This window comes from Hemiscyllium ocellatum, chromosome 22 (genome assembly GCF_020745735.1).
Source record: "Hemiscyllium ocellatum isolate sHemOce1 chromosome 22, sHemOce1.pat.X.cur, whole genome shotgun sequence".
Classification (NCBI taxonomy): domain Eukaryota; kingdom Metazoa; phylum Chordata; class Chondrichthyes; order Orectolobiformes; family Hemiscylliidae; genus Hemiscyllium; species Hemiscyllium ocellatum.
In genome coordinates this window covers 7057456-7083429 of record NC_083422.1, presented here as the reverse complement: position 1 = coordinate 7083429, position 25974 = coordinate 7057456, and the positions used below count along the sequence as shown (strand labels likewise).

At 39.2% G+C, this 25974-nt stretch overlaps 1 protein-coding gene across 5 annotated transcripts in view; it reads right to left on the bottom strand.

Moving 5' to 3' along the window:
* Positions 1-25974, bottom strand: part of jmjd1cb (jumonji domain containing 1Cb) — a 407377-nt gene that overhangs the window by 102720 nt on the left and 278683 nt on the right. For 3 of the 5 annotated variants that reach the window (XM_060841851.1, XM_060841852.1, XM_060841855.1), the window contains exon 3: positions 9676-9789. In XM_060841851.1, the coding sequence (XP_060697834.1) occupies positions 9676-9789 (114 nt within the window). Of the gene's footprint in view, positions 1-9675; positions 9790-19655; positions 20037-25974 lie in introns of those variants that run through there. The other 2 variants (XM_060841854.1, XM_060841853.1) reach the window with 2 other exon arrangements.

The window sequence follows — 25974 nt, the reverse complement described above, 5'->3', positions numbered from 1 at the left end:
ATAAAGAGGTCGAGGGTGGGTAGGAGGCCAGCACGGGGTGTCCAGGTGGATGGGGTGTGTTGGAGGCGGGAGAAGGGGTCGTCAGAGGGTGGGCGGGAGTCTTGGTTGTGAAAGTAGGCACGGAGGCAAAGGCGGCGGAAGAATTGTTCAATATCTCAGTGCGTGTTGAACTCATTAATCCGAGGGCGTAGGGGAATGAAGGTGAGGCCCCTGCTGAGGACTGATCTTTCATCCTCAGAGAGGGGGAGATCTGGAGGGATGGTGAAAATCCGGCATGGTTGGAAGCTAGGACCTGGTGTGGGACTGGAGCAGGGGCTGGGGGCGGGGACAGAGATTGAAGTAGGGGCGGAGTTCGACGTGGTGACGTTGCTTGATGTGGGGTCGGAGTCAAGCGTCGTGACGGAAATAAGCGTGGGGGCGGGGTTACGTGTGGTGGCGAAAGTCGGTGTGGGGGCGGGGTTATGCGTGGTGACGAAGGTTTGCGTGGGGGCGGGGTTACGTGAAGTGACGAAAGACGGCGTGGGGCCGGGGTTATGCGTGGTGACGAAGGTTTGCGTGGGGGTGGGGTTACGTGTAGTGACGAAAGACGGCATGGGGGCGGGGAAACCTGAGGATTTGTGCTCCTGCAGGTTAGTGATGTCAGTGGGGGCGGAAGTGGCTGCGCCGACGGCAACCGGAGGGGCGGAAATGGTTGCGGCGACGGAGGAATGGTGGTCATTCCCGGTAGCCGCGTGGGTCGCGGGTCCGTCGGCGATCGTGGAAGCGGTTGTCTGTGCGGTGGTCACCGGGACAGTTGTTGGGGCGGCGATCGCGGGGGCTCCGAGGTCGGTGGGGGCGGAAGTGACGTCACGGTCGGCGGCGGCCTTGGGTGCCGCGGGCGCTGTGGAGGCCACATGTGTAATGGCGTCCTACAGGCCAATAGAAGATTCTGGAATAGTTGAGGAGCCACGAGTGTGGGGGTAAGTACATGAAAGTTTTTGGTACTTACTGTCTTTAATCTCTGATATGGCTAGGAAGAACTGTTTGTTGAGTTTGTGGATTCTTCTGTAGATGAAGAACAGCAGGGGTCCTTTGCAGGTCTGTGAGAGTGTTGTCCTGAGCTGGGGTAGGGCTGATTGCAGAGAGTGTAAGTGTCGACGCATGGCTGCAAGGGTGGAGCAGGTGCAGAATATAAAAGTAAGGAAGGGATGCTACACCTTTACAAATCTGGATTATTTGGAGTATCGCGATCAGTTATAAGTGCCTTCATGAACGAAGGATATTAAACCACTGGAAAGAGTGCAAAGGAGATTTACTGGAACAATATCAGGAATGAGGGATTTTAGACACAAGGCAAGATTAAAGAAAATTGGTTTATTTTCTTTGTAGCAGAGAAGATTACTTAAGATCTTAAAACAGACAAAGAGAAATCCCGGAGAAAAATGCAGAACTTGTTCAAGGTAGACATTGGTGGAAATGATATAGCAGTGGATTAGTTCGCGAAGGAAAAATTGTAATTAAAAATCCCACAACATCAGGTTATATAGTACAAAGGGTTATTTGGAATTTCAAGCTTTTGGAGTGTGCTCCCTCATCAGGTAAACCTGCTGGACTATAACCTGTTGTGGAATTTTTAACTTTGTCCATCCACATCAAAAAATATAATACTGTAGACACTGGAAAGCTTGCTGAAAGTACATCTCGAAACTATCCCACATCTGATCAAAGGTCCAGATCATAAATCCTAAATTCTGCTTCACTCTCTACTACCTAACCTGCTGAGCATTTCCATCATTTTCTCGAAAATATCAAACAGTATCTGAAAAGAAAAATAACTAAGTTGCAGTCAGTTAACTAAATTCCAATGAAGTGCACCTAATAGAAGCATTAATCCACCTTTCTCGATGCTATTAGACCTGTTGAAACCAATGTACCAACTTACCACACTGCAGAGCTTTATGAATGATTATTTTCAAGCCCTGGACCACTCTAGCTTCACTGCAATCCTTCGAAGTCTTCAAGGAAAAACAGGGACAAGCTTGCACCCATTTTTGATGGCACCTCTTAGTCTGTTTCTAGGTCTGTACTGTCAAAACTGAGGGTCTCTAAAGCATGCTTTAGAAAATATGAGAACATAAACTTGTTTACCCTGAATCTTAGAGCACTAGTGGTCCTAAACAATTAATTTTACATATCACACCCAGTTTGTGGTTGAATGTGGAGAATCAAAATTGATTTTTTAGAAACTCTGCACTGTCCTTGACAATGTACACCATAAACACCAGCCTATGACACAAGTGCGAAAAGCACTGCTATTTTTAGAGTACTGGCTGAATCCAAAAGTCTTACAAAACAGAAAAATAAGATGCAGACAGGATTGTTTCCAGTCGAATGAAACAAGAAAACAACTATAAATATAGATGTATTTAAATCAAAGGGCTAAATGTGTTGTATTACTAACATTCAAATGACTTCCTGAATGGTAATATGTATGCTCTTATGATTTCAGTGTATGGAGGGGGTCAAAAAGAAGAATGGTGGAGAATTCTACATTTGCACATTTTACTAAGCAACAAGAGTACTGCAGTTTAAACTTTCCATAACCTTCATTCCTTCTGATAAATCTGACATAGATCAGTTATCACAGGAAGTACTGGGGTTTTGAAAATGCAACAGAAACCATAACTGCACTTTGCACACACAGGCTTAAGGTAGCAGGAGGACTTTTTAAGATTATATGTGCAATTAACGGATCGTAGTAAAATAGTTCAACATGACATTTATTTTGATCCTCATGGAGCAACAACTGAAACAGTTTACTTTAAACGCGCCTTTGTTACTAGTTTCACTACACGTTTTCTTGATAAACAACCTGAATGGAAAGTAATTCACCAATAAATGTTTGAATTAAATGAGCATCAGATATTAGCTACATTCTCAGTCCTGAAGACTGTAGGTTAAAGCCCCATTGAAAGAGTTATGCACTTTAATACAATATTGAGCAACTGCTCTTGTGCAAGTTTATTCCTGATGTGTGCCTTTGGAATCCAATATTAAACCAAAGCCAACATTTGTCTGTTGAAATGAATTTTAAATGTCACTACACAGCTGAACAACTGAAGAAAAAGGGGTGCTTTAGTTACCCAAAGGCTCTGATTAAGCAATAAATAAAAGCAACTTTGCTGTTTCCTTACCCAAGGTTCAGAGTTGGCATTTGGTTGGAACAAGACCCAGGTCATGACTCGAGTAATTCTATTACTCAATTGCAATCACCTTAGTCTTACTATTAGCTGAGTCACTCAAAGTAAAATTGAAAACAAAACTACTCAAAGTACATATACAGAAAAGGGGATGGAACATACATTAAAGAATAATTGACAAATGAATTCTGAATATTTGGATTAATAATCATTGCTGAACAAATGAATAATTTTTATGCTAAATTAAAGTCTAAAACATTAACTCACTAATCAGAGATTTGTGTGTTGCAATGTTTTGTTGACCATAGAAATGAAGTCAATGGTGAAACTGACATGACATAACAGAATACACAAATACTGCACCTCTGACTAAAATTGACCTAAAAAAACAAATCAATGAAATAGATCATGAGTACAAAGAAACAGCAAAGATTACAACAATCTCAGCACAGAATTAATACTTTCCAAAGTAATTACTACAAGAAGGATTCTTGAACGAACTCAGCTGATCTTAGTATCTATTATTGGGAAACCTCGCACTTGTTCAGTCTTCAGATCTTCCACCATTTTGGTAGACTTTCAGCAATATTGGCTTAGTATTACTCAATTCCAAAATTTAACAACTTCCTGTCCAACCTACATATAGAACCTTCTTACCACATGCCACAGACTCAAGTTCCCTTAGAAATGTAAACAAGAATAATTTGACAACTTCAGCACTTCCTTAAATCTTCCTTGAAATGAGAAATCACTTTCTGAAGGTAATGTAAATACCAGTTAATTCTTCACAATAAGCATTTCTTTGTTTTCTGAAGATACAGATTTTTGCTCAATATCACTTTAACTGTTTGTATGCAGAACTGACAAAACAGATACCAAAAAATGCCAATAGACTGTGGCTTCACTCTGGGACCAGAGAAAGCTACCATTCTTTCAGAGAAAAGATATACCCTGAACACATGAAAGCAAACGTCATCAACAGAGCAAGACAGAAAAGGTTCCATAGTTCTGATACGGTTATTATTTTGTGATATGGACATGATGTATAGTTGTGCTCTCAGACATGCCAACAAAGCAGTTTTAGACTGGCAGTGAATATGAATTAATACCTCAAGATGTGGCCCAGCATTGCTGCCACAATTATTCACCCTGCTACAGTCAGGGCGAATCTATCAAGATAACACTGGTGGTTGCACAGCTGCGCCAACTCATCTGAAAGGAAAATTCTGCCCAAACATCCACCAGCTGCAGCCACCCACAGCACATGCCAGAGACCTTCATTCATAGCGTTACTGAAACTTGGCATTCTTTTTCTATTCCTTGAAATATTTTTGTCCCTTTCTTTCATTCCATGCTCCTGAATCTGCTCTTCTCTCAATGCAGATTTGCTTTTTCTTCCTACTTGCTTCCTACATTTCACTATCATCTCCCTTGTTTTCAATCTCAAGCTTCCTTTTCTTTCTTAACTCACATTTAAAAGGTCTGTTGACCTTTTCATTCTCTTTTCTCAACTAAAACCTAATAAAAGTTTCTTTAAACATTTCGAGAAAAAGAAGAGTGATCTGAGGCCAGGCAAAAAAAAGCAATAGTGAGAGGCCAAGATAAAGAACAAGAGACAGAAAAGCCAGCCTAAAGGCTTGAGCATGAGAACTGGAGAATGGAGTCAACTCCTTAAGTAGGCTATGCTGGGAACTCGTCACATGATGGATGCCTACTAATAAGATGGACTAGAAAGATCAATGCTTATGTATCTACCAGAAATTATCAGATTCCCTAAAAGAGCTTTCACTGAACAAAACTGATAGGACTACAAACAGATCTGATTGTTACATTGCAGATTAATAAAAATCACAACAAAAAACCTTGAAGATCTGCTGTCTTGAACAGGGTCAATTAATGTTCTTAAACACCATTTTTGAAATGGCCATGTAAAACCTCAGGATTATAACTTGTGCAAACACCTACCTTTACTAAATATTACTTTTAAATTTTCCAAATTCTATTTTTCCACTAAAATGCTTCCTCTTCAATCCAAACATATGCACATAACTATTAAGCAAATTATTTCACTAATTTATTTAATATTCACAGCCCTATTATTCCATGAAATTGTGCAATACTTGAGTCATTGGTTACTTTCTCAATTCATTCCTGATCAATAAATAAACACTGACACTGATCACATGATCTCAATGCTATTCAGTACAGTGTAAGCCCGTGAACTTCACTTTTTTTGGACATTTATTGGTATAATGCTGTGATAAAAAGGGAGTGCACAAGCATATGGAAGAGACAAAAGCTTCAAAGAGGATTTTAATTACAGAATTCTAGGGAAGATGACATGATTATGAGAAGGAATAGTTGAATGGAAACTTAGCGCAGTTATCAATTTTAAGTCAGGTGTGGAGTATTATAAAGAAGCCACAATGATAGCAATTTTAAAAAGGTATGGGATTGTAGCAGAGGAAAAAACTTGCATCACATTAGCTTGTGCGGAGCCAGAAACATAAGTGAACAGAAATCGTTTCATGGAGAAGTGGTCAAGGGAACTGGCCATGAAATTAGTTTGGGATGGGAAACATATAGAAGGCTTGGCTTAATAAGGAGAAGCAGAGAAAGATGAGACCCTTAACAATGGTCCCTGACTGGAGACAAATCCATGAACTCTTAGCACACGTTGAGAGATTAAGGGTGAATGTGATAGAGGAGAGCACTTTAGAGAAAATGGTTATTAATTCACAATCCTGTGGTGGTCTTTGCATTCTGGGATGATCTGTGTGTAGCTGATGGTCAGTGAAGTTTCCAATGGCAGAATTTCATGTGGATAAGCCAAGTATAATAATGAATAACTAAGCTACTTGTGCAAACACAAGCAAGCCTGTCAAACTTGGGATTTAAGACAGCAAAGTGACCATAATGGAGGAGGGAGAGGGTAAAGATTTTGCTGGGGTTAAAGGACAAATGACATGAGATGGGCATGAAGGAGAAAATCAAAAAATGAGTTATATCATGCAAAAGAACTGGTATCGAGGACTCAAGAAACCTGGCAAGAACTTCCTTTGCTATGGTGGACATAGAAGTACTGTTGGATTGTAGGTGCAGAGATATAGATTGAGAGAGAGACAAGAAAGTGATTAATGTTACAGCAGTAAAGTGGGCCAAGGAAGATGACATGGTCAAGAAGGTTTTGAAAATTTATTCCATCATGAACAGAGGGTGTTACTTGCTGGGTCAACATTAGTGGCATCCCTAATCTCCCTTGGGTAGGTGGTCGCAAGCTGTAACATGAACAGCCACAGTCCATATGGTATGAGTATATCCACCATCCTTACAAGGAATGGAGATAGAGGATTGTTGACTATCAAATATATGCTAATACAACTCCAAGTCAAAATCTGGATGGTGCTGTTGCAAGAACCCTGGTTAGTTACTGTAATGCAACTTGTAAACGGTATCAACAGCTGACACTATAGGCTGAAGGTGAAGGAATGTACTAAGTGGAAGATGGGGTGCCAAGTAAATGTGGTTCTATGCCCTGGATGGCATTAAGCTTCTTGATTGCTGTTAGAAATGCACCCATTCAGTTATGTGGAGAACATACGATCACACTAGTGACTTCAACTCTGCTTTAGATCAGCTTTGGAGAATTAGAAGGCATGCTCCTTACTGCAGAATTTCTAGCTAACAACTGGGTATTAAAGCCACAATATTTATATGGCTGGTCGAGTTTAGGTACTGATCATTGGTCAGTACCTACACATCCGAGTCCTACCATTGCTAGTTAGGCATTAGCCATGGTAATGCCATTGTAAATCAAGACAATATGGTTAGACTTTCCCCAAGTAGGAGATGGTCACGTCCTGTCAGTTATGTAGTACATAAGTTACTTGAATGTTTTATAACAGAATGTTATGAATCCAAACCTGGATGCTGTTTGAGCCTTAAACATTTAAACATGCATTGTATTGGTATCTGAGGAATCCCAAATGGTGTTGAACATTGCACAGTGAACAAGCCCGATTCTGACCTGAAGGCCAAATAAAGGTCACTGAAGCAGCATTTGAAGTTTGTTGGGCTTTGGACACCATCCTGAGGAATGGCTACAGCAATGTCCAGATTGAAATGATGCACTCCAGCAACCACCATCATCTTATCTTTGCACTTGCTGTGACATCCAACAGTACCTTGATGTCGAGGGTAGTCACTCACATGTCTCCTTTAGAGTTCAGTCCTCATATCCATATTTGGGCGAAGGGCGTAATAAAGTCAGGAGCTAAGTGGCTCAGATGAAACCCAAACTGAACACAAGTTAACAGATTATTGCTGAATAAGTGGTATTTGACAGCACAGTTGACAACTCTTCCTATCACTTGTCTAATGGGATTTGTCTAAGGGGCGAGCTTAAAAAAGTGGGTCCTAGGCCAATATGGGAAATGAACCCATGCTGTTGGTGCCATTCTGCATCGCAAACCATCTGTCCAACCAACTGATTTACCCGTCAAGCACTCCAAGAATTAATAGTCTTTCAAAGACAGAAAGGATCTTGAAGAGAGATGTGGGAGTGCAAAGGATATACAATGAGGCTCAACAAGTTGTAACACGACCATGGTGAAAATGCTATATGAACTAAATAGTGAAAGAAACCCCAGTGACTTGATGACGATCTTCATGAATTATTTTGGAAGTCCAACTCATTTGTAAAGTATTAACAAATGCCATGTCAATGAGTGACATTTGCTTGCTACACTGGTCAATTTGTTCTCAGATGTTTCATCACTATGCTCGGTAACATCATCAGTGAGGCTCCAAGGAAGCGTTGGTGTTCTGTCCAGCTATTTATCTATCTCAGTTTGTTTTGGTGGGTGATGTCATTTCGGGTTCTGTTTCTGAGTGAAGTGGGTTGTGAGGCACAGGTCTACTAGATTGAGAATGCTGTCTTTGCTGATGGAGTTGGTGCTTGTGTTTGTGTCCATGGTATGTCTAGCAGTGAGGCCAGTGTTTCTTTGGCTAGGGTGATGTTTATTGATGTGAAGAAGGCCATCACGTCAAAGGATACCTTGTTGTCCTCTACCTTGGTGTTTTGGATGATGTTAAGGACTTTCTGGGTGGAGTGAAAGGAAGTGGGTTGAGTCTTCTACTAGGTGTTTCAGTTTGGTGTTGCAGTTCCTTAGCTAGTCTGTATGTCAACAAAGAGGGATACCAGTTTGACTGGGACAATACATCCACCCTGAGACAGGCTAAACAAAGACACACATGGGAATTCCTAGAGGCCTGGCATTCAAACTGGAGGTCCATTAACAAACATATAGATTTGGACCCCATTTACCATCCTCTCAGAAACAGACACAGAAATGATATCACCCACCACAACAAACCAATACAGATTAATAGCAAGTGGGACAGCACACCAGCGTTTCACCGGAGGCTCACTGATGATGTTAATTAGCATGGTGACGAAACTTCTGAAAACAAATCTCCCAACTCAGCGAGCAATTTTACAACTTAACCACAATCTGAGCACATTTCAGTCAACATTTTATCAATGCATGCAGCCAACAATAAATTTGTGGAAAGCAAGGATCATATTTCCCAGTAAATGATTACGTGGAAGGAAAAGTCAAAAGCAGTACTGATTTTTTGTTTCAGAGTACTGACAAACAGTGGTGGATGGGATGAATAGGATGGAATGAATAGGGTGGAAAGGGTTGGAAGAAAAATGGTTCATGCTTGAGGTTAGCTGTTGCTTAAATCCTTGTCCATGGCATTTTTCCCTTCAGTCAATTCCAATATATTCCTGATTGGCCCCTCACATTCTGTCATGCAGAACCTGAGGTGATTCAAAACACCGCTGTTCACTGATTACATTGGGCCCTATTAAACAATTCATCGATTTCAAGACTGTCATCTTTATTTTTAAATTTTCCAAGGCTTCACCTCTCCCAAACTCTACAATATCCACCAGCCCCACAACTCTTCAAGCTATCTGTTCTTCAAAGTCTGGCCTCTTTAGCACGCCGAATTATGGTTACTCCACCAGTGGCAGTCATGCTTTCAGTTACTGGGATCCCAAACTCAATTTTATGCCTGACCACTCTATTTCTTCTTTTAAGAGGTTTGTTAAAAGCTTCCTTTGACAAGCCTTTGGCCATTTTCCCTAATATCTTATTTTCTTTCTCATAACACTCCTGTAAAGAATCATGGAATATTACATTACAATCAAGGCAATATATAAATACAAGTTGGTGTTAATGGGGAAACTGGAGTTGTAGCTGATAAAAAGATAACAGTTTCCTTCAGGAGTTGTTCAACTCACACAATCATGTTCCAATATAATAAAAGTTGTGCATTAAGAGGTGGATTGAATGATTTTCTGACTGAAATCTAAAATTTATAAAATGCTTCACAAATTTCATAAAGAAAAGCTGAAATAGTTCATGGTTAGACATCATATTTTTCAACATGACAAAAATGCTGATCACAATAATTGTTGTCCTACCTGGTAGAGCTGGAAGGCACTATCCCCAGGTATAAAATTCAGTTGTTTATCCACAAAGAATTCTATTGCAATTAATAAATGAAGCACAGCCTTTCCCACTACAGACTTGAATGTCTAAACAAAGAAAAACAAGGAAACAACTTAGTTGAAGCTTGATTGAATAAATGCAGAGCAATCAGAATATCATTTTTGTCAGAGATCATGAAATGAACGTAAGAATAGATCTGCCTTAGGTGTAAAATACAATATAGGAAGCCAACAAATGCACCATGGCACCTCAAAATTGATTTCAAGTTGGCTTAAGATCAAAGCAAGCACCTAATTATGCACTCTGATTAAGCCAATTCAAATGTCTTCAAATTGTATTCTGCATAAAGTCAAAGTCCACTTCTAAATTAGTGATGATTATGATAAAGGTTCAACATAAACATTTTGCTTGGTATGGAATACAACATCCCAAACTAAAATATATTCTCAATTCAAGTTTGTAGATTAATTTTACAAAACAAGAAAGCATAAATGGTAACAGGAAACACAAGACAGGGAATCAAGATTCTACTAATTATGGTGTAGTCCAACTAAAAAACATACAGAAAAGAACAGAGTCCTAGAGATGTACAGCATTGAAATAGATTCTTCAGTCCAACTTGTCCGTACCGACCCGATATACCAATCCAATCTAGTCCCACCTGCCAACTCCCAGCCCATATTCCTCCAAACCCTTCCTATTCATATACCCACCTAGATGCCTTTTAAATATTGCAATCGTACAAGCCTCCAACACTTTGTCTGGCAGCTCATTTCATACACATACCACCCTCTGCATGACAAAGTTGCCCCTTAGATCTCTTTTATATCTTTCCCCCTCACTTTAAACCTATGCCTTCTAGTTCTGGACTCCCCCACCCCAGGGAAAAGATTTTGTCTATTTATCCTAACCATGCCCCTCATGATTTTATAAACGTCTAAAAGGTTACCCCACAGCCTCCACTGCTCTGGGGAAAACAGCAGTAGCCTATTCAATCTCTCCCTATAGCTCAAATCCTCCAACCCTGGCAATCTTTTCTGAACTCTTTCAAGTACTAATCGCTCAAATTAATGTCAGACATAAAATATGAATACAAAATATTATTGAGCAGGTACTAAATAAAAAGAACTCAGGCTTACATACAGCATAGCAATTTAGAGTGAAAAGCTGAGGGCCACCTGTTTCTTACTGCAACAGAAGTGTCTTACTTTGGAAAAGGAGGAATAGAGGAGAAAACTGCTTGTTTAGGATACAGTGGTGGCAAAAGCGCATGTTTCTTTTCTGCCTTCAGATCTTCTCTGTCACACAAATCTTGTATCCCTATATTTATTAACGTAATGAATTGTGCATTTTTCACACAAGATCAGGAAAAACTGCAACATAGATAATGCTTGGCACATAGATAAGCATACTATCAAAATGCCCAATCTCAGAATTTAAACAAGAGATGTGAATGAAAACCTCCTGTTCACATTAAAAACTTCTTGAAATTTTAACTAAGTATGTAATATAAAGTTAAAAGTGAAGAGTACAATGATGTTTTGCAACATGAACTTAAATAAAAGACAGTCGAAGTCATCCTGCTGGACAGAAAATATCATTTAATCTTTTCAAAATTGTTTTCTTAAATAATCAAGCCCTCAATCTCTTGGATGGTATGTTTAATGGTGTTTATATAAATCCTCAGCACAAATGACAATGCAGCCCAAATGTCTGACATGAGATCCCTCCAGAAATATTTTTCCTCATATTTCTTCAGAGGCAACAGCTTTGCTGCCATCTGACCACATAATACATGGGGATTTTCTTCAGCAAGACACACAGACAATGCTGGAGAAACTCAGTAAATTTAATAGCATCTGAGGAGAAAAAAAGATCAATATTTTGAATCCAGTAAGACTCCTCAGACCAAAATATTAACTCCATCTCTCTCTCTCCACAGATGCTGCCAGTCTTGCTCAGTTTCTCCAGTACTTCTTACATTTGTTTAAGATTTCCAGTATACACTGAATTTTGCTTTTATTTGGATTAATTGCTTGCAAGCCTCTTTGAGCTGCCCAGAAATATCAGCAGAGCAATAAGTAAGAATTTGCATTGCCCAATTAAGAGCAATATGTGTAAATTTGGGCAGACACAATACTTGCCCTGTTCTTATTGAGATTGAGAAATCTGCACAACAACATAAATGGGAACGGTTTGTAGGAATAGCAGTACCAGTACATTACAAAACTCCTTCAACTGTTTATTTCTGTAAAATAATCCACAATCTTATTCATTCAGTGGGTTTTGAATAAAGTCCTTCTTACACGGCATGGTGGCTCAGTAGTTAGCACTACTGCCTGACAGTACCAGATTCCCCTCAGGTGACAGTGTGGAGTTTGCACATTCGCCCAGTGTCTGCACGGGTTTCAACTGGTTGCTACTATTTCCTCCCATAGTCCAAAGTTGTGCAGGTTAGGTAGATTGGCCATGTTAAGTTCCCCGGTGTCCAGAGATGTACAGACTGGGGGAAAAGGCCATGGGATATGCAGGGTTATAAGTAGAGGTAGGAGGATGGATCTGGATTGGATGCTTTTTGGAGGATCAGTGTGGATTTGATGGGCTGAATGGCCTGCTTCCACACTGTAGGGATTCTATAATTCTCAAACAAAAATGGAACTCTATTATTGATGGTCTTCAAAAAATGCAGGCATTACAGAATTTAAACCAACAAAGCAGGAACATCAAGCTCTAATTTGAGAGTGGGGAATTATGACATCATCCCAAGAATTAATTTTTAAGTAATTAACACGCTATGGAACTTTCTTCAGAATTGGCAGCTAAGAACATTGGAGGTTTTACAAACTGTTCCATTAAATGAGAAGACGTGGGTGTTAAGGTTCAAAAGCTTGTTCCAAAAACCTTTTTTTAAGTCAACAACTTGACAGTTTCTGTAAGCAGATGGCATCTCATATAAACTGAAACCTATCACTTTTACTGTTTATTGCACCAAAGAGCCATGTTATGCAAAGTTTGTATGCACTGTACTTATTTTTCGCGATCAAATTTATTGAGATTTGAATTCTTGCCAGGCTGGAAACCTAGGCCACCACTGAAGTTGTGCTCCCCCATTATGCATAAAATGCTACCAGCCTACATTCCAGATGTCTGAACTTCATTTTAATTGCTCTTCCTGCAAAAATCTTCAAAGCTTTATCCACATTTTTGAAATCCTTATTAACTTCAAAAGTTGATTTGTCACATTCCCACACAATACTTTGCCTATAAAAACTTTACCTGACATCTCAATTCTCATTGAGCATTCCAAAATCCTTCCGCTGCCCTCCTTTGTCTAGTTTCATCTATTATCACATTGTTAACTTTATTTCACCGTTACTAGTTGGTTAAACATTCAACCTCAATAAATCCCCAAATCAACTCCATGGCCTTTACTGTGATCCCTCTACCACCAGCTGTTAACTTCTTTCGTACTAGATTTAAGTAAATACCCATCTTCACTTTCTCAAAGTCTATTTTTTCAAACTTTTCAAAAATCATCATGTTGTGCACACATCCTGCAATTGTTAATTACAGTACCAACTGCATCCCATAAACTTGTTAAATCATACCTGTTTTTATGAAACACCACAGGTACTGATTCAGCATGAATAATGTCACAAACATTCTACTTAAAATGTTGCATTTGCTGGAAACCTTATCACACTTTGCTACGGAGGAGTAAATTTGATAGGAAAGGAGAAAGTTGGTCATTTTACTCAGGATCCTTCGAGTCTGGAAACTGAAACATGCAGACATTTTCCTGGTATATTTTCTACAACAAACGAATAGATTGACACAAGATGTTCACAATCAGACTGGGTTTTAAATGAAACAACAATTTTGCTACAGCAAAATAACACATTAGATTCAAACAATTAGACTATGAAAAGCCTGACTGATCATTTTTCTGATGACGAAGAAAAACCTTCAACAAAAAAAAAGCAAGCTATGTAATAGTAGCTTGAGGACAGTTCTTAACGGACATCAAGTTTCCAAAAGAAGAGTGTATGAAAATATTTCAACACAACTGATTCATCCAAGAGCACCACAGATATCCATGCCTGTTCACATATTTACAATGGTTATCTGTAAACATTTATTTAGATGTCAATAATGACCAATATAACTATATGCAAAAAAAACCAAGTATCCCCAAAAGTAAATTTTGAAAATTAGGCTAATTTTAACAAAGGATTGTAAAGGAGATGCAAATTCAAGTCGTGCCATTAAGAACATTTGGGGCGGCATAGTGGCTCAGTGGTTAATACTGCTACCTCACAGCACTAGGGACCTGGGTTCGATCCCAGCCTTGGGTAACTGAGTTTACAAATTCTCCCCATGTTTATGTGGGTTTCCACCCAATGCTCTGATTTCCTCCCACAATCCAAAAGATGTGCAGGTTTGATGAATTGGCTATGCTAATAGTGTACAGAGATGAAGACCTAAAGAGAGAGCTAAGCAGAGACGGGAGGGAACATGAGAAGTCGTTGGCGGATAAGATCAGGCAAAACCCTAAGACTTTCTACAGCTATATCAGGAATAAAAGATTGACTAGAGTAAGATCAGGGCCAATCAAGCAATAAATGGGAAGTTATGTGTGGAGTCAAAGGAGATGGGGAAGTGTAAAGTGAATACTGTTCGTCAGTATTCATATTAGAAAAAGACAATGTGGTCGAGGAGGTACTGAGATACAGGCTATTAGACTAGATGGGACTAAGGTGCATAAGGAGATGTTAGCAATTCTGGAAAGTGTAAAAATAGGTAAGTCCCCTGGGCTGGAGAGGATTTATCCTAGGATTCTCTGGGAAGCCAGTGAGGAGATTGCAGAGCCTTTGGCTATTCACAGGAATAGTGCCAGAAGACTAGAGAACAGTAAATGTTGTTTCCTTGTTCAAGAAACGAAGTAGAGCCAACACTGGAAATTGTAGACCAGTGAGCCTTACTTCGATTGGGTAAAGCCTTACTTTACTTGGGTAAAGGGTTGGAAAAAGTTATAAGAGATAGGATTTATAATGATCTGGAGAGGAATAAGTTGATTAGGGATAGTCATCATGGTTTTGTGAAGGGTGGGTTGTGCCTCACAAATCTTATTGAGTTCTTTGAGAAGGTGACCAAACAGATAGATGAGGGTAAAGCGGTTGATGTGGTGTAAATGGATTTCAGTAAGGCATTTGATAAGGTTGCTCATGGTAGGCTATTGCATAGAATAAAGAGGCATGGGATTGAGAATAGTTTAATGGTTTGGATCAGAAATTGGCTAGTTGAAAGAAGACAGAGGGTGGTGGTTGATGGGAAATGTTTATCCTGGAGTTCAGTTCCTAGTGGAGTATCGCAGGGATCTGTTTTGGGGCCACTGTTGTTTGCCATTTTTATAAATGACCTAGATGAGGGCATTGAAGGATGGGTTAGTAGATTTGCGGGTGACACTAAGGTCGGTAGAGTTGTGGATAGTGAATAAGGATGTTGTAGGTTACAGGGACACATAGATAAGCTGCAGAGCTGGGCTGAGAGGTGGCAAATGGAGTTTAATGCGGAAAAGTGAGACGTGATTCACTTTGGAAGAAGTAACAGGAATACAGAGCACTGTACCAATGGTAAGATTCTTAGTAGCATGGAGGAGCAGAGAGATTTCGGTATTGAGGTGCATAGATCCTTGACAGTTGCCACCCAGGTTGATAGGGTCGTTAAGAAGGCATACAGTGTGTTGGCTTTTATTAGTGGAGGAATTGAGTTTTGGAACCATGAGGTCATGCTGCAGCTGGACACAACTCTGGTGCGGCTACATTTGGAGTATTGAATACAGTTCTGGTCACCACATCATAGGAAGTATGTGGAAGCTTTGGAAAAGGTTCAGAGGAGATTTACTCGGATGATGCCAAGTATGAAGGGAAGGTCTTATGAGGAAAAGCTGAGGGACTTTAGGTTGTTTTTGTTAGAGAGAAGAAGGTTGAGAGGTGACTTAATTGAGACATGCAAGATAATCAGAGGGTTAGATAGGGTGGACAGTGAATTCCTGTTTCCTCAGATGGCAATGGCTAGCATGAGGGGACATAGCTTTGAACTGAGGGGTGATAGATATAGCACAGATGTCAGAGGTAGTTTCTTTACTCAGAGAATAGTAGGGGCATGGAATGCACTGCCTGCAACAGTCATCGACTCACCAACTTTAAGTGTATTTAAATGGTCATTGGATAGGCATATGGATGAGAATGAATTGGTGTGGGTTAGATGGGCTTCAGATTGGTTCCACAGGTTGGCGCAACATTGAGGGCCGAAGGGCCTGTACTGCGCTGTAATGTTCTATATTCTATATGTGCAGGCTAGGTGGATTAGCCATGGTGAATATGGTGTTACAGGTTGAGAGTGGAGGAGTGGGGGGTATGGGTTAGATCCTCTACAGAGGGGCAGTGCAGACTCAATGATGCGAATGGCCTCTTTCTGCACTCTGCAGATTCTACAATTGTACAAGTCTTAAAATCAGCTAAAATAAAAGATTAAGATTTCTTGCTATTGCAGTTCTTTGGTTGTACTTCTAATCAGTGATAATTTGTCCCAGGGTGAAAACTTTCATAACAGCCATAATTTATTTTGCACTTAGGATCCAAAATCCTCAACTAGGCCTTGTGAAGGCCAAATTGATACTTTGGCAGTTTCAACAGCAAACAAAAATTGAAACCATCCTTCCTAGCATCCCTTAAAATTGGCAGGTGCAGACCTCAGTCAACCTTTAGCTAGAATATTTGTTGATAACTGCCAAAAGCGACTGTGTTTAAATTGCACTATTACCTCCAAGGTTCCAGTTGAAACCATTTCCTTAGGTACATTCATTTTCTCCAGACAGCACACCCATTTACCATATCCATACTGGAACAATGTCAAATGTAGCATCAGCAGCAAAGTAAAGTCAGTGTAGTGTAAACATACAGCTTCAAATTATGGAGCATCAAGGCTTTTTTTAAATGTTTAACTAGTTAATAACTGAATAATCAACTTATCAGTTCTTAACGTATTTATCATTTGCATCTTGTTGTCTTGACTGAAAATATGTAAAAAGTGTTAGAATTATCTGCTCAGTAAACACAACATGCAATTTCATGTTAATCACAACATGTAATCACAATGTGATGTTCTTGCATCAGTGAGGCTATTTCAGAAGCTAAACCAAAGAATCATTATGCCAAATAGATATCATTTGTTCATAAGCAAAATGATACAGTCTGAATACTCAGGGACATGATAATTCCTGACAAAGTATTCAACATACATAGCAAATGAACTGCCCTATGCACAGTCTGTAGCCTTCCCTTCAGGTTTTGTATGAACGGTATTGGTTGTGGAATTTTTTTTTCTTCTTTTAATTGTTGAATATTTACTGTTGTCGATGCAACATAATGTGACAACATAATTTTGAAAATTATATTCCCTGCTTTAAATAAAGATTATGAATTATTATGTCACCTGTGTTGCACTTCTTTCTCCATTTCCTGCTACTAAAGAGAGAGTGGAGTTGCATCCAGAAGTGGCAAAGCATTCCACTTCAGTTTCAACCTCAACGTTCTTTGCCGTTATGACACAGTGTCCTCATAAACATTCGTCTCTGCATTTACTAAGGCAAAAAATGCCACTCTCATCTCGTCAATACCTAATAGTTATTCAAATCTCCAGTCACCCAATATAATCTACTTTATCCAATTTTTTCTCCATCTTTCCTGAAGACATTTTTTGCTCACACAGACTCAAATAACTTTGTCTGGGAGGCCAATCATAACAGGTGAGCCTCGAAACTACATCATCATGAGTTAGCATGACTGGTGACAGCATTGAAACTGAAGTTCACCATGTCCTAAATTTTCAGCTTCGAAAAGCGATTAGAAACTAAACACCTGGGATGCATTTATACAGTGGTGCTGAAACAAACTGTAGCACTGACTGAGAGTAACCCAGCTTAGAATGGTAGGTGAACTTAATAACAAAATTAAGTCGAAATTATTGTAACTTCACAAAAAGCTTCTGTTATCTAAGACTAATTCCTGGACTCTGGCTATACTGAGAAGCCAGTTCCTAAAGATTTGCTTGTGAAAATATGCAGATACCATAATGTTCTAACAATTCAGCAAATCGGACAATTTTCATGGAGGGTGATTACATGTTAACATTTGAAGGGGTGGACCCTTCATCAAATCTAATGAAGGGATGCATCTGAAACGTGAACTTGTCCATTTTCTCCACAGGTGCTAAGTGACAAGCATTTTCAAATATTTTTAAAAGAATCTTGTTATAAAACTCCCTCTCTTTATCAAAAGGTTTGTAAAGGTTTTAAAAGTATGAAAAGATAGTCAACACAAGTCACATATTAATATATTCACAGAATTATGCAATACATATCTATGTAGACAGTGAAGTAATTTGCAACCTTTCCATGAATCCACGCACACATTGCCTAAGTGTAGGATGGAGAGGATAATTATGACAGTGAAACATGACCCTGCCTTCACCCAACAAACATTGAAAAGTTGCTACAGTCCGATTGGACCATAAGGCTGCTTGCTTGAAAGTCCAGCCAGTACATGAAAAGCCATACCACTATCAGACACAGTGATGTAACAATCTTGCACTTTATAGAATCCTTCACAGCTGCCTAACCATCAGATGTTTATACTTTATAAGAATTTGTGCTAAAAATGATAACCTTCTGAGCTGTATAGCAAATCAACTGTAAATATTTCATAAAGGAGTGGAACAGAATGTTGATGGACTTCAAACATAATTGAGGTATCCAGTGCCTGCACAACTCAACAGACATATCAAATGTCTGAGGAAAATCCCAGGCTACCAGCTTAGAAAGTTTTAAATCATGTATGGTGTGATTGTCCAAATGCAAAGTGAGACTAAACAGTAAACACTATACTGAAACACAATAAAGGTGGTCATTGGTAAAACAACGAAGAAATTGTTTCCAACCTATAAATACATGAAGCTAACACAGCTGCGAAGTTGAACAACTGGGACGAGTTTGAACCTGTCTACACACAGTTCTATTAATAAATAAGATCTTATTGGAGTCCTACCCAGAATGCATCTCTGCTGCAATGTTTAGCCAGCCAGACACCCAGATTTGCAAGACTTCTGCATTCTTTGCAGCCTACATGATACTCTAACTACGGAAATGTCTACAACAACTGTATCCTGTTTTGGGCTTGGTGCAATACCACATTCCATTCACATGAAAACAGATGAGCTCTGACTGAAAAGACTTCCATATTTAAAATCAGATGGTTTAATCAAATGACAACATGGATTTATTTGCAAACTTACTGACCAGCAGGTTAAATAAACGATGTAACTTTGAGTTAAATAATTTACATGTACATTAGTAATCTACACGTATGAAAACTTGAAAAAAACTCATTAAAACCTATTCCCTAAATAACCTTTTACTCCACGATTAGCAAACATAATTTTATAAAAAGCAGTTACAAAATTACCTTGATTGTGCACTGATAATGAATATTCATCAATGCTGGGTAGATCACCTATTGATAGAAATTTTAAAAATGCATTTCCATTGCAACTTCATCGACAAGTCTCGTCACAGCAATCCAGTCTCATTATGCAGACATGTTGGAATGTCAAAGTCCAGCTGCCCACCCATTCAGTCAGCACATGCAAGAAAGCTAAGTTACGCTTCAACAGCTTAAACGAGTATCTAGAATTGTACTTTGTAACCTTCCATCAACACTCATTTGAAATATCTGCCTGTTTTTATTTTATTTCACATTTCATGAATAATTCGAGTTTGTTCTGTTGTGTGCACAAACCCATTGACGCACTGTTAAAACAAATCAGCCTCACCGAGGCAAAATTTTGTTCAGCGCGGTTTCAAATAAAGACTGCTGGACTTAAAGTTACCCACCTAACGATCCACTCCAATCCCTGCAACGCAGGGATAAAACCCGCAAATTTTGTCTCCCGGAATTCCTCACGTTTCTGCAGCCAATATACACTCAACCGTCCACGATCACACAGGCCGATTTTCAGGCTACGGATGATAGACTTCCGATCAGAACATGTTCATTCGCGGGGTCAGTGACCCATTTCTGATCAAAGAGAATCGAAAAAAAGTTGAAGGCGGCACGTTACACTGCAGCCATTCGGTCGTGAACAATCTCAACATACTGAAACTTAAATTCTATGTTGAAAAAAACAAATCTTGAGAAAAGCTATCATCAATACCTCAGTTCTATCTTTCTCTCCCACACGGCTGAATGCGTAGTGTGCAGAGGCGGATCACTGATCTCCCTTTGTCATCATTACGTACTGTTAACGAATGAGAAACCCCGCAAATGCTACTCTCACTGTAAAGATCTAGGTCACGAACGTTACACTGTGATTGGCTGTCTAGTCAGCTGTCCAAAACAGATAGGCGTAAACTAGCAACAGAAATTAATCAGTCTGTTGTGTGCCATAGCAGGACTGAACACGACTAAAAATCGTTTGGTCAAAATCGACTGCACATGGACACGAGTAACTCTCCTTGTACTAAAAGCTCGAACAAAGCGGAAAAGGGCGGTGCTTCGAAATAAATCCAAGTCACAGGTGGCAATAGTCACATCCAGCATGAGTCATGTAACTGATTACTCATTGTCTAACTGGAGACTTTCAGAGAGATGCGTTCCTTGCTGCAGCAGACAAAAAACAGATTCATATCAACGGTGACGGTTTTCGATTGGTTTCCTTGCAAGCAACAGCCTAATGTATCACTTTCCAGAGTTTTCCAAAAAGGGTCACATTTTCCTCTCAGATATTACCAGACTTACTCCCTTTTGTTTCAGACTTTAAGGGTTTTGTTTTCACAAATTATTGATATACTCAGTGGTGGCGGCAGGGAGGGGGCCTTCCAAATAATGCTATCACACATCAGAAAATCCCAATGGATGTCACTCTACACTTGGTTTTATCTTAATCCACTGGCAACTTTTAAGGCCGAGACCCTACAGAATCGTATAATTCCACAGCGCACGAGGCGGCTATTCGGCCGACTGTGCCTGCACTGACTTTCCAAATCAGCACGTCACCTAAAGCTGTTTTCCCAAATTCCATCTTTCATTAACCCTGCACAGTGTACTTTTTCAGATGACCTATTCTCTTTTGAATACATCTTCTAAAATTGCCTTGATCACACTCTCAGTACATTCCAAAACTTGACCACTCAGTGAAAAGGTTTTGATCATTTTTGATTTCTTATATCAATTATTTTTATTGTGCCTCTACATTCTCCATCCTTCCATAAGTGCCAACAGTTTCTCCTCATCTTCTCTGTCCAGATGCCTCATAATTATGAATTCCTCCATCATAACTCAGCTGTCCTTATTTCTCCACTTTGTCTTCATAACTCAAGTTCCTCATCTCTGCAACCATCCTTATTAATCTCATCTGCACCATTAGCTATGCCTTCACATCTTTGCTGAAGTGCAGTGCCCAGAACTGAGTGTAATACTCCAGCTGAAGTGAACCAGTGTCTTGCACAAATTCAAAATAACCACTGAGAATGCAGTTAATAAAGCATACAAAATGTGTCTTGTTATTTTCAATGATTTATGCACGTATATGTACAGATCTTACTCTTTCTGTGTCCTATTCAGAGTTGGAGCCTAGATATTATATTTCCATGCTAGAAGTCAGAGTTGATAGATAACAAGCTAGAAGAGCACAACAGGTCAGACAGCATCCGGGGAGCAGGAAAATCAATGTTTCGACTGAAACTCTTCCAGTTTCATATCTATCAACTCTGACTTCCAGCATTGCAATCTTTACTGTCTCCTAGTCATTCCTGATGAAGGGCTCTGGCCCGAAACGTCGAATTTCCTGTTCCTTGGATGCTGCCTAACCTGCTGTGCTTTAACCAGCAACACATTTTCAGCTCCTAGTCACTGAAAGCCAACACTGCAAAATCTCTTCTAAGGATGCCAACATTGAAGAAGTTTTCCTCCTCCTTCCAAAGCGAGCTCAGTGAGTCTCTCTACCACTGCAACCCCCAGATTACCTCCTCTACACTGAAGCAATCTCACTACTACAGCCATGTCTCCTTCAGTGCCTGTCTACACAGCTGACCCATTCCCCATGGACTCCAAATAACTTTCAGACCTTCACAACTTGGATCCAACTGTGACAACCACTATTCACAGAACCTCTAGTACCTCCAGAAATGATTCTCCCTGAGGATTTTCAGCTCCATGCTCTCTGCCATGAGGTGACATCTTCTCTCTCTCTCAATCAGCCTTGCTTCAACTCAGGGCCTCTCTTTCCTGGACCTGCAGAGGACCTCTACTGTTATTTATTCTCCAAAAAATCCACACCCTTAACAAACGCTTTTTCTTCTGACAAAGAGTTCCACCCAAAACATTGACTTTCCTACTCCTTGGATGCTGTCTGACCTGCTGTGTTCTTCCAAATTCATATCTATTGACTATTATCTTTCCAAAATGAATTACATCATGTTTTTCTGCATTAAACATTGTGTGCCTCCTATCTGCCCATCCAACCAAATAATTCATGTCCTTATAATGTTAAAGACTAAGCTCCTCACAGGTCTATGATTATAACCTAGGTTAACCAAACTCCTTTTGGGGTTCTCAGTGAGTAAAGTAACAATAATTGTTGTCATTGCATGTTATAGCCTACTGTAAATAATAGACAGATATTTAGCAATAAAATACTTAAAATAAAACACAAAACAGTTGGTCTGCTGTTGAGACAGATTAGGTAAGAGAAGGTAACATTTTGTGCAACTGAATATCAAAGATATCATTCCAATACTGCATATTATTTGTGGTTGTATAGTTTCAGCATTTGCAATGCTTGTTGTTTTGTCATGCAATTGTACTTATTCATCAGTGCGTGGAACATAAACTAGAATTTAGAATCTAGAATGGAAGGAAGGAAAAAAACGTATTCAATTTCAAGTGAAAACTGATGCTCTTACTGTATTCACTTCTGATGAGCCAGCATAACCTGACCTTTTTTAAATGGACATCTGGTCCATGCTGAAAAATGAACAAGAGATTGTGTGACAGTAGGTCCATACCATAAAAATTAAAACAAAACGTTCTTTGTCTGTCTGCCACTACCAGCTCTCCATGAGATCAAGAGCCCACAGTATCCCATATTAACAAACAATCCATGACCTTCAATTACAAATTTGGCAAACTGCCAAGAAATGGTTATAACAGCGGTGGATAATAAAATTCTGCTGTATTAATACAAGCAAATGCGTCTATAGCAGGAAATCCATTATCTGCCATAATTATTAAATTAATTCATACATTAAGATAAATTATTGTTCATTCTAATCAAATGTATCATTATCAGTTAACTTGACTAATACATTCCACAGCTGTTCTGTTGTAAAGCTGTTGCTACATCAGGAAATTTGTCTGAATCCAGTGCAGTATAGTTTCACAGCTAATGAAGTATTCTTGAAGTGTAATCATTGTTGCAATGCAGAAAACAGGGCAGCAAACCTGCCCATAAACAATGTGATAATGACCAGATGATCTGTTTATGTTGTTGATTGCAGACTAAATATTGGCCAGGACACCAGGGAATGCTCTTGCTTGAAATAGTATCACAGTCTTTGACTTCTAGCAGAAGACAGCACCTCAAACAGTGCAGTGCTGTCTCAGTATGACCCTAGAATGACAACCTTCATTTTTGGAAATGACCTTACATCCAAAAGGTTTTGACTTCAAGACGAGAGTGCTACCAAGTGAGCCACAGCTGACACAGCATTCAATAGTTTAAAGTGAAAATGCTTAAATATATTGGGACGATTATTAGCTCTTATGAAATACAACAATAGATGGATAACAATTGGAAGGGAAGATGTTTCAGAGTATTCTGCAATAGTGCTGAGGCAAATATGAAATGTTGCAAATGTGATGAAATATTAAAATGAACCTAAAAGAAAAAAGGTTGATGAAGGTAAGAGCTTTTATTAAGTATTTTAAACACAAAATCTTCTCAATCTTTTGGATACTATTCATCAGCTGTGATGTGGAGCTACCTGATGAAGGAGCAGCACTCCGAAAGCTAGTGCTTACAAATAAACCTGTTGGACTATAACCTGGTGTTGTGTGATTTTTAACTAAATTCATCAGCTGGACATTTCCAGGATATGTGTGACACGCAGAGAGCGAGCAAGGGGAGATAATATTTCTCCCATTCATGCTGGCATATCTCTAGCCAGGATATGAAAGTAGTTCTGAAAATATCATTGCTTGCCTTGCTTTATGATAATTTGTTCTTTTAAAAACACCATGCCAAAAAGCATATGTCACCAATATACTGTGCTCAAAATAACTTGTCGAAAAATGTCATCTTCAAGGTTCACAGACTGGACCAACTCATAAAAAACAATCAACGAAAATATCTCAACAAGGATTACTAACTTCAGGAAGGAAGGTAAAAGTAAAATTAATATGCTGATACAAACACTGTTGGGCAATATTTTTATATTTCCCCCTCCATTAAAATATTTCCATTCATGTCTAAAACTGCTCAAAATATAGCGAAAATGTTGAAAAAAATCTTTCAACTGTAAGCAGCTTCCAATCTCATGTATGACTGAACTAATTCTCATAGGGGAAGTTACATTATGCCTTCCAGTTGTTGCTCAGTTGAAAATTCCACTTGTGCATAATTATTTTAGAGATGTATGTTATCTCATCGAGTTACAGAATTAGAAGAGGCCCTTCAGCTCATCAAGTCTGTACCGCTAAAAATATGCTAACAACTACACAAATCCCACTTCCCTGCACTTAATCCAGAGTCTTAAATGTTATGACACCTCATGTGCTAATTCAAGTACTTTCTAAGGATTGTGCGATTTAATCTGAGGCAGTGTGATCCATACACAACCACCCTCTGGGTGAAAAGCTTTTCCCTCAAGACCCCCTAAACCTCTTGGCTTTCAGTTTAAAATTATGCTCCCTTGTTATTGACTAAGAGAAATAGCTGTTTTCTATTTACACTGTCCATGCCTCTCATCTTCTTATCCACCTCCAGTTAGGTCCCTCACAACTTTCTCTGCCCCAAAGGAAACAACTTTAGTTTGTCTAACCTCTTGATTGCTGAAATGTTCCATCCCAGACATCATCCTGATGAATCTCATTTGCAACCACTCCAGTGCAATCACATCCTTCCTACAGTGTGGCGACCAGAAGTGTACACGGTACTTCAGCTGTGGCCAAACCAATGTGCTGTACAGATGCAAATGACCTCATTGATGTTATAATCTATGTCACGACTGATAAAGGCAACCATCCCGCATGCCTTTTAAAATATGCTATTAACCTGTCCTGCCCGCCTTTTCAATTTGTTTCCTAGAAACTACCACCAACTGTCAGAAAGAAACTAGAACTTTGCCAGCAATGCATCAACCTGTTACTGCAGTGAAATTGATGGAAAACTGTCCCCATTTTGAAAATTAATCTTTTCCAAGGAAATCTTGGAAGTCTTCTCCAATTATATGGGAAAATGATCAGAAAGGAAGAGCACAAATACTATTAATATCAGAACATGTTAAGTTTTCTTTCTCAATTCATGAAAGTAATGAGAACAATGAACAATTTTTAAAAATATTGTTTTTTTTAACTGATTTACTCTTTCACAGTTCTGCAGTTATAAATGAGAAGGTGAACCATGGAAAAGTGAACAGAAGCAGCTAGTCGTGAAATATTGCACCATCTCCCCACATGTCTGTATTGTAGGAAACTACAATCAGGACAACAGCATTTAGCACAATGTGGAATTTGTTGCAGTATCTTTCCTTCAAGTTTGTTGCGATAAAGTTTACAGAAAAACAGTTCTTTGAATCAGCTGTTGGACGTTGATTGATGTACTGGCAAAGATCCAACACAACCTTGCCTGCAATGGAGCATGACCAAAGTCAAATATTAATTGTAACAAGGATCTGGATTGTTACTGAACAGTTAGCCTTTAGTCAGCAAAAGACCAAAGCTGCAACTGTCAGAAACCATGTGTTAGTCTTACCATATTTGATCTAAATAGCAAAAATAACTACTTCAGCAGCTGACTGCTTGTTACCACAATAAGACATGATTTATGTATTCTAATTGTACAGGGAAAATATCTCAACCAACCAACTAACTCCCATTTTCCTGGTTTGATTTTTCACAGTTCACACTGCAGCATTATAAGAAACATTACTCATG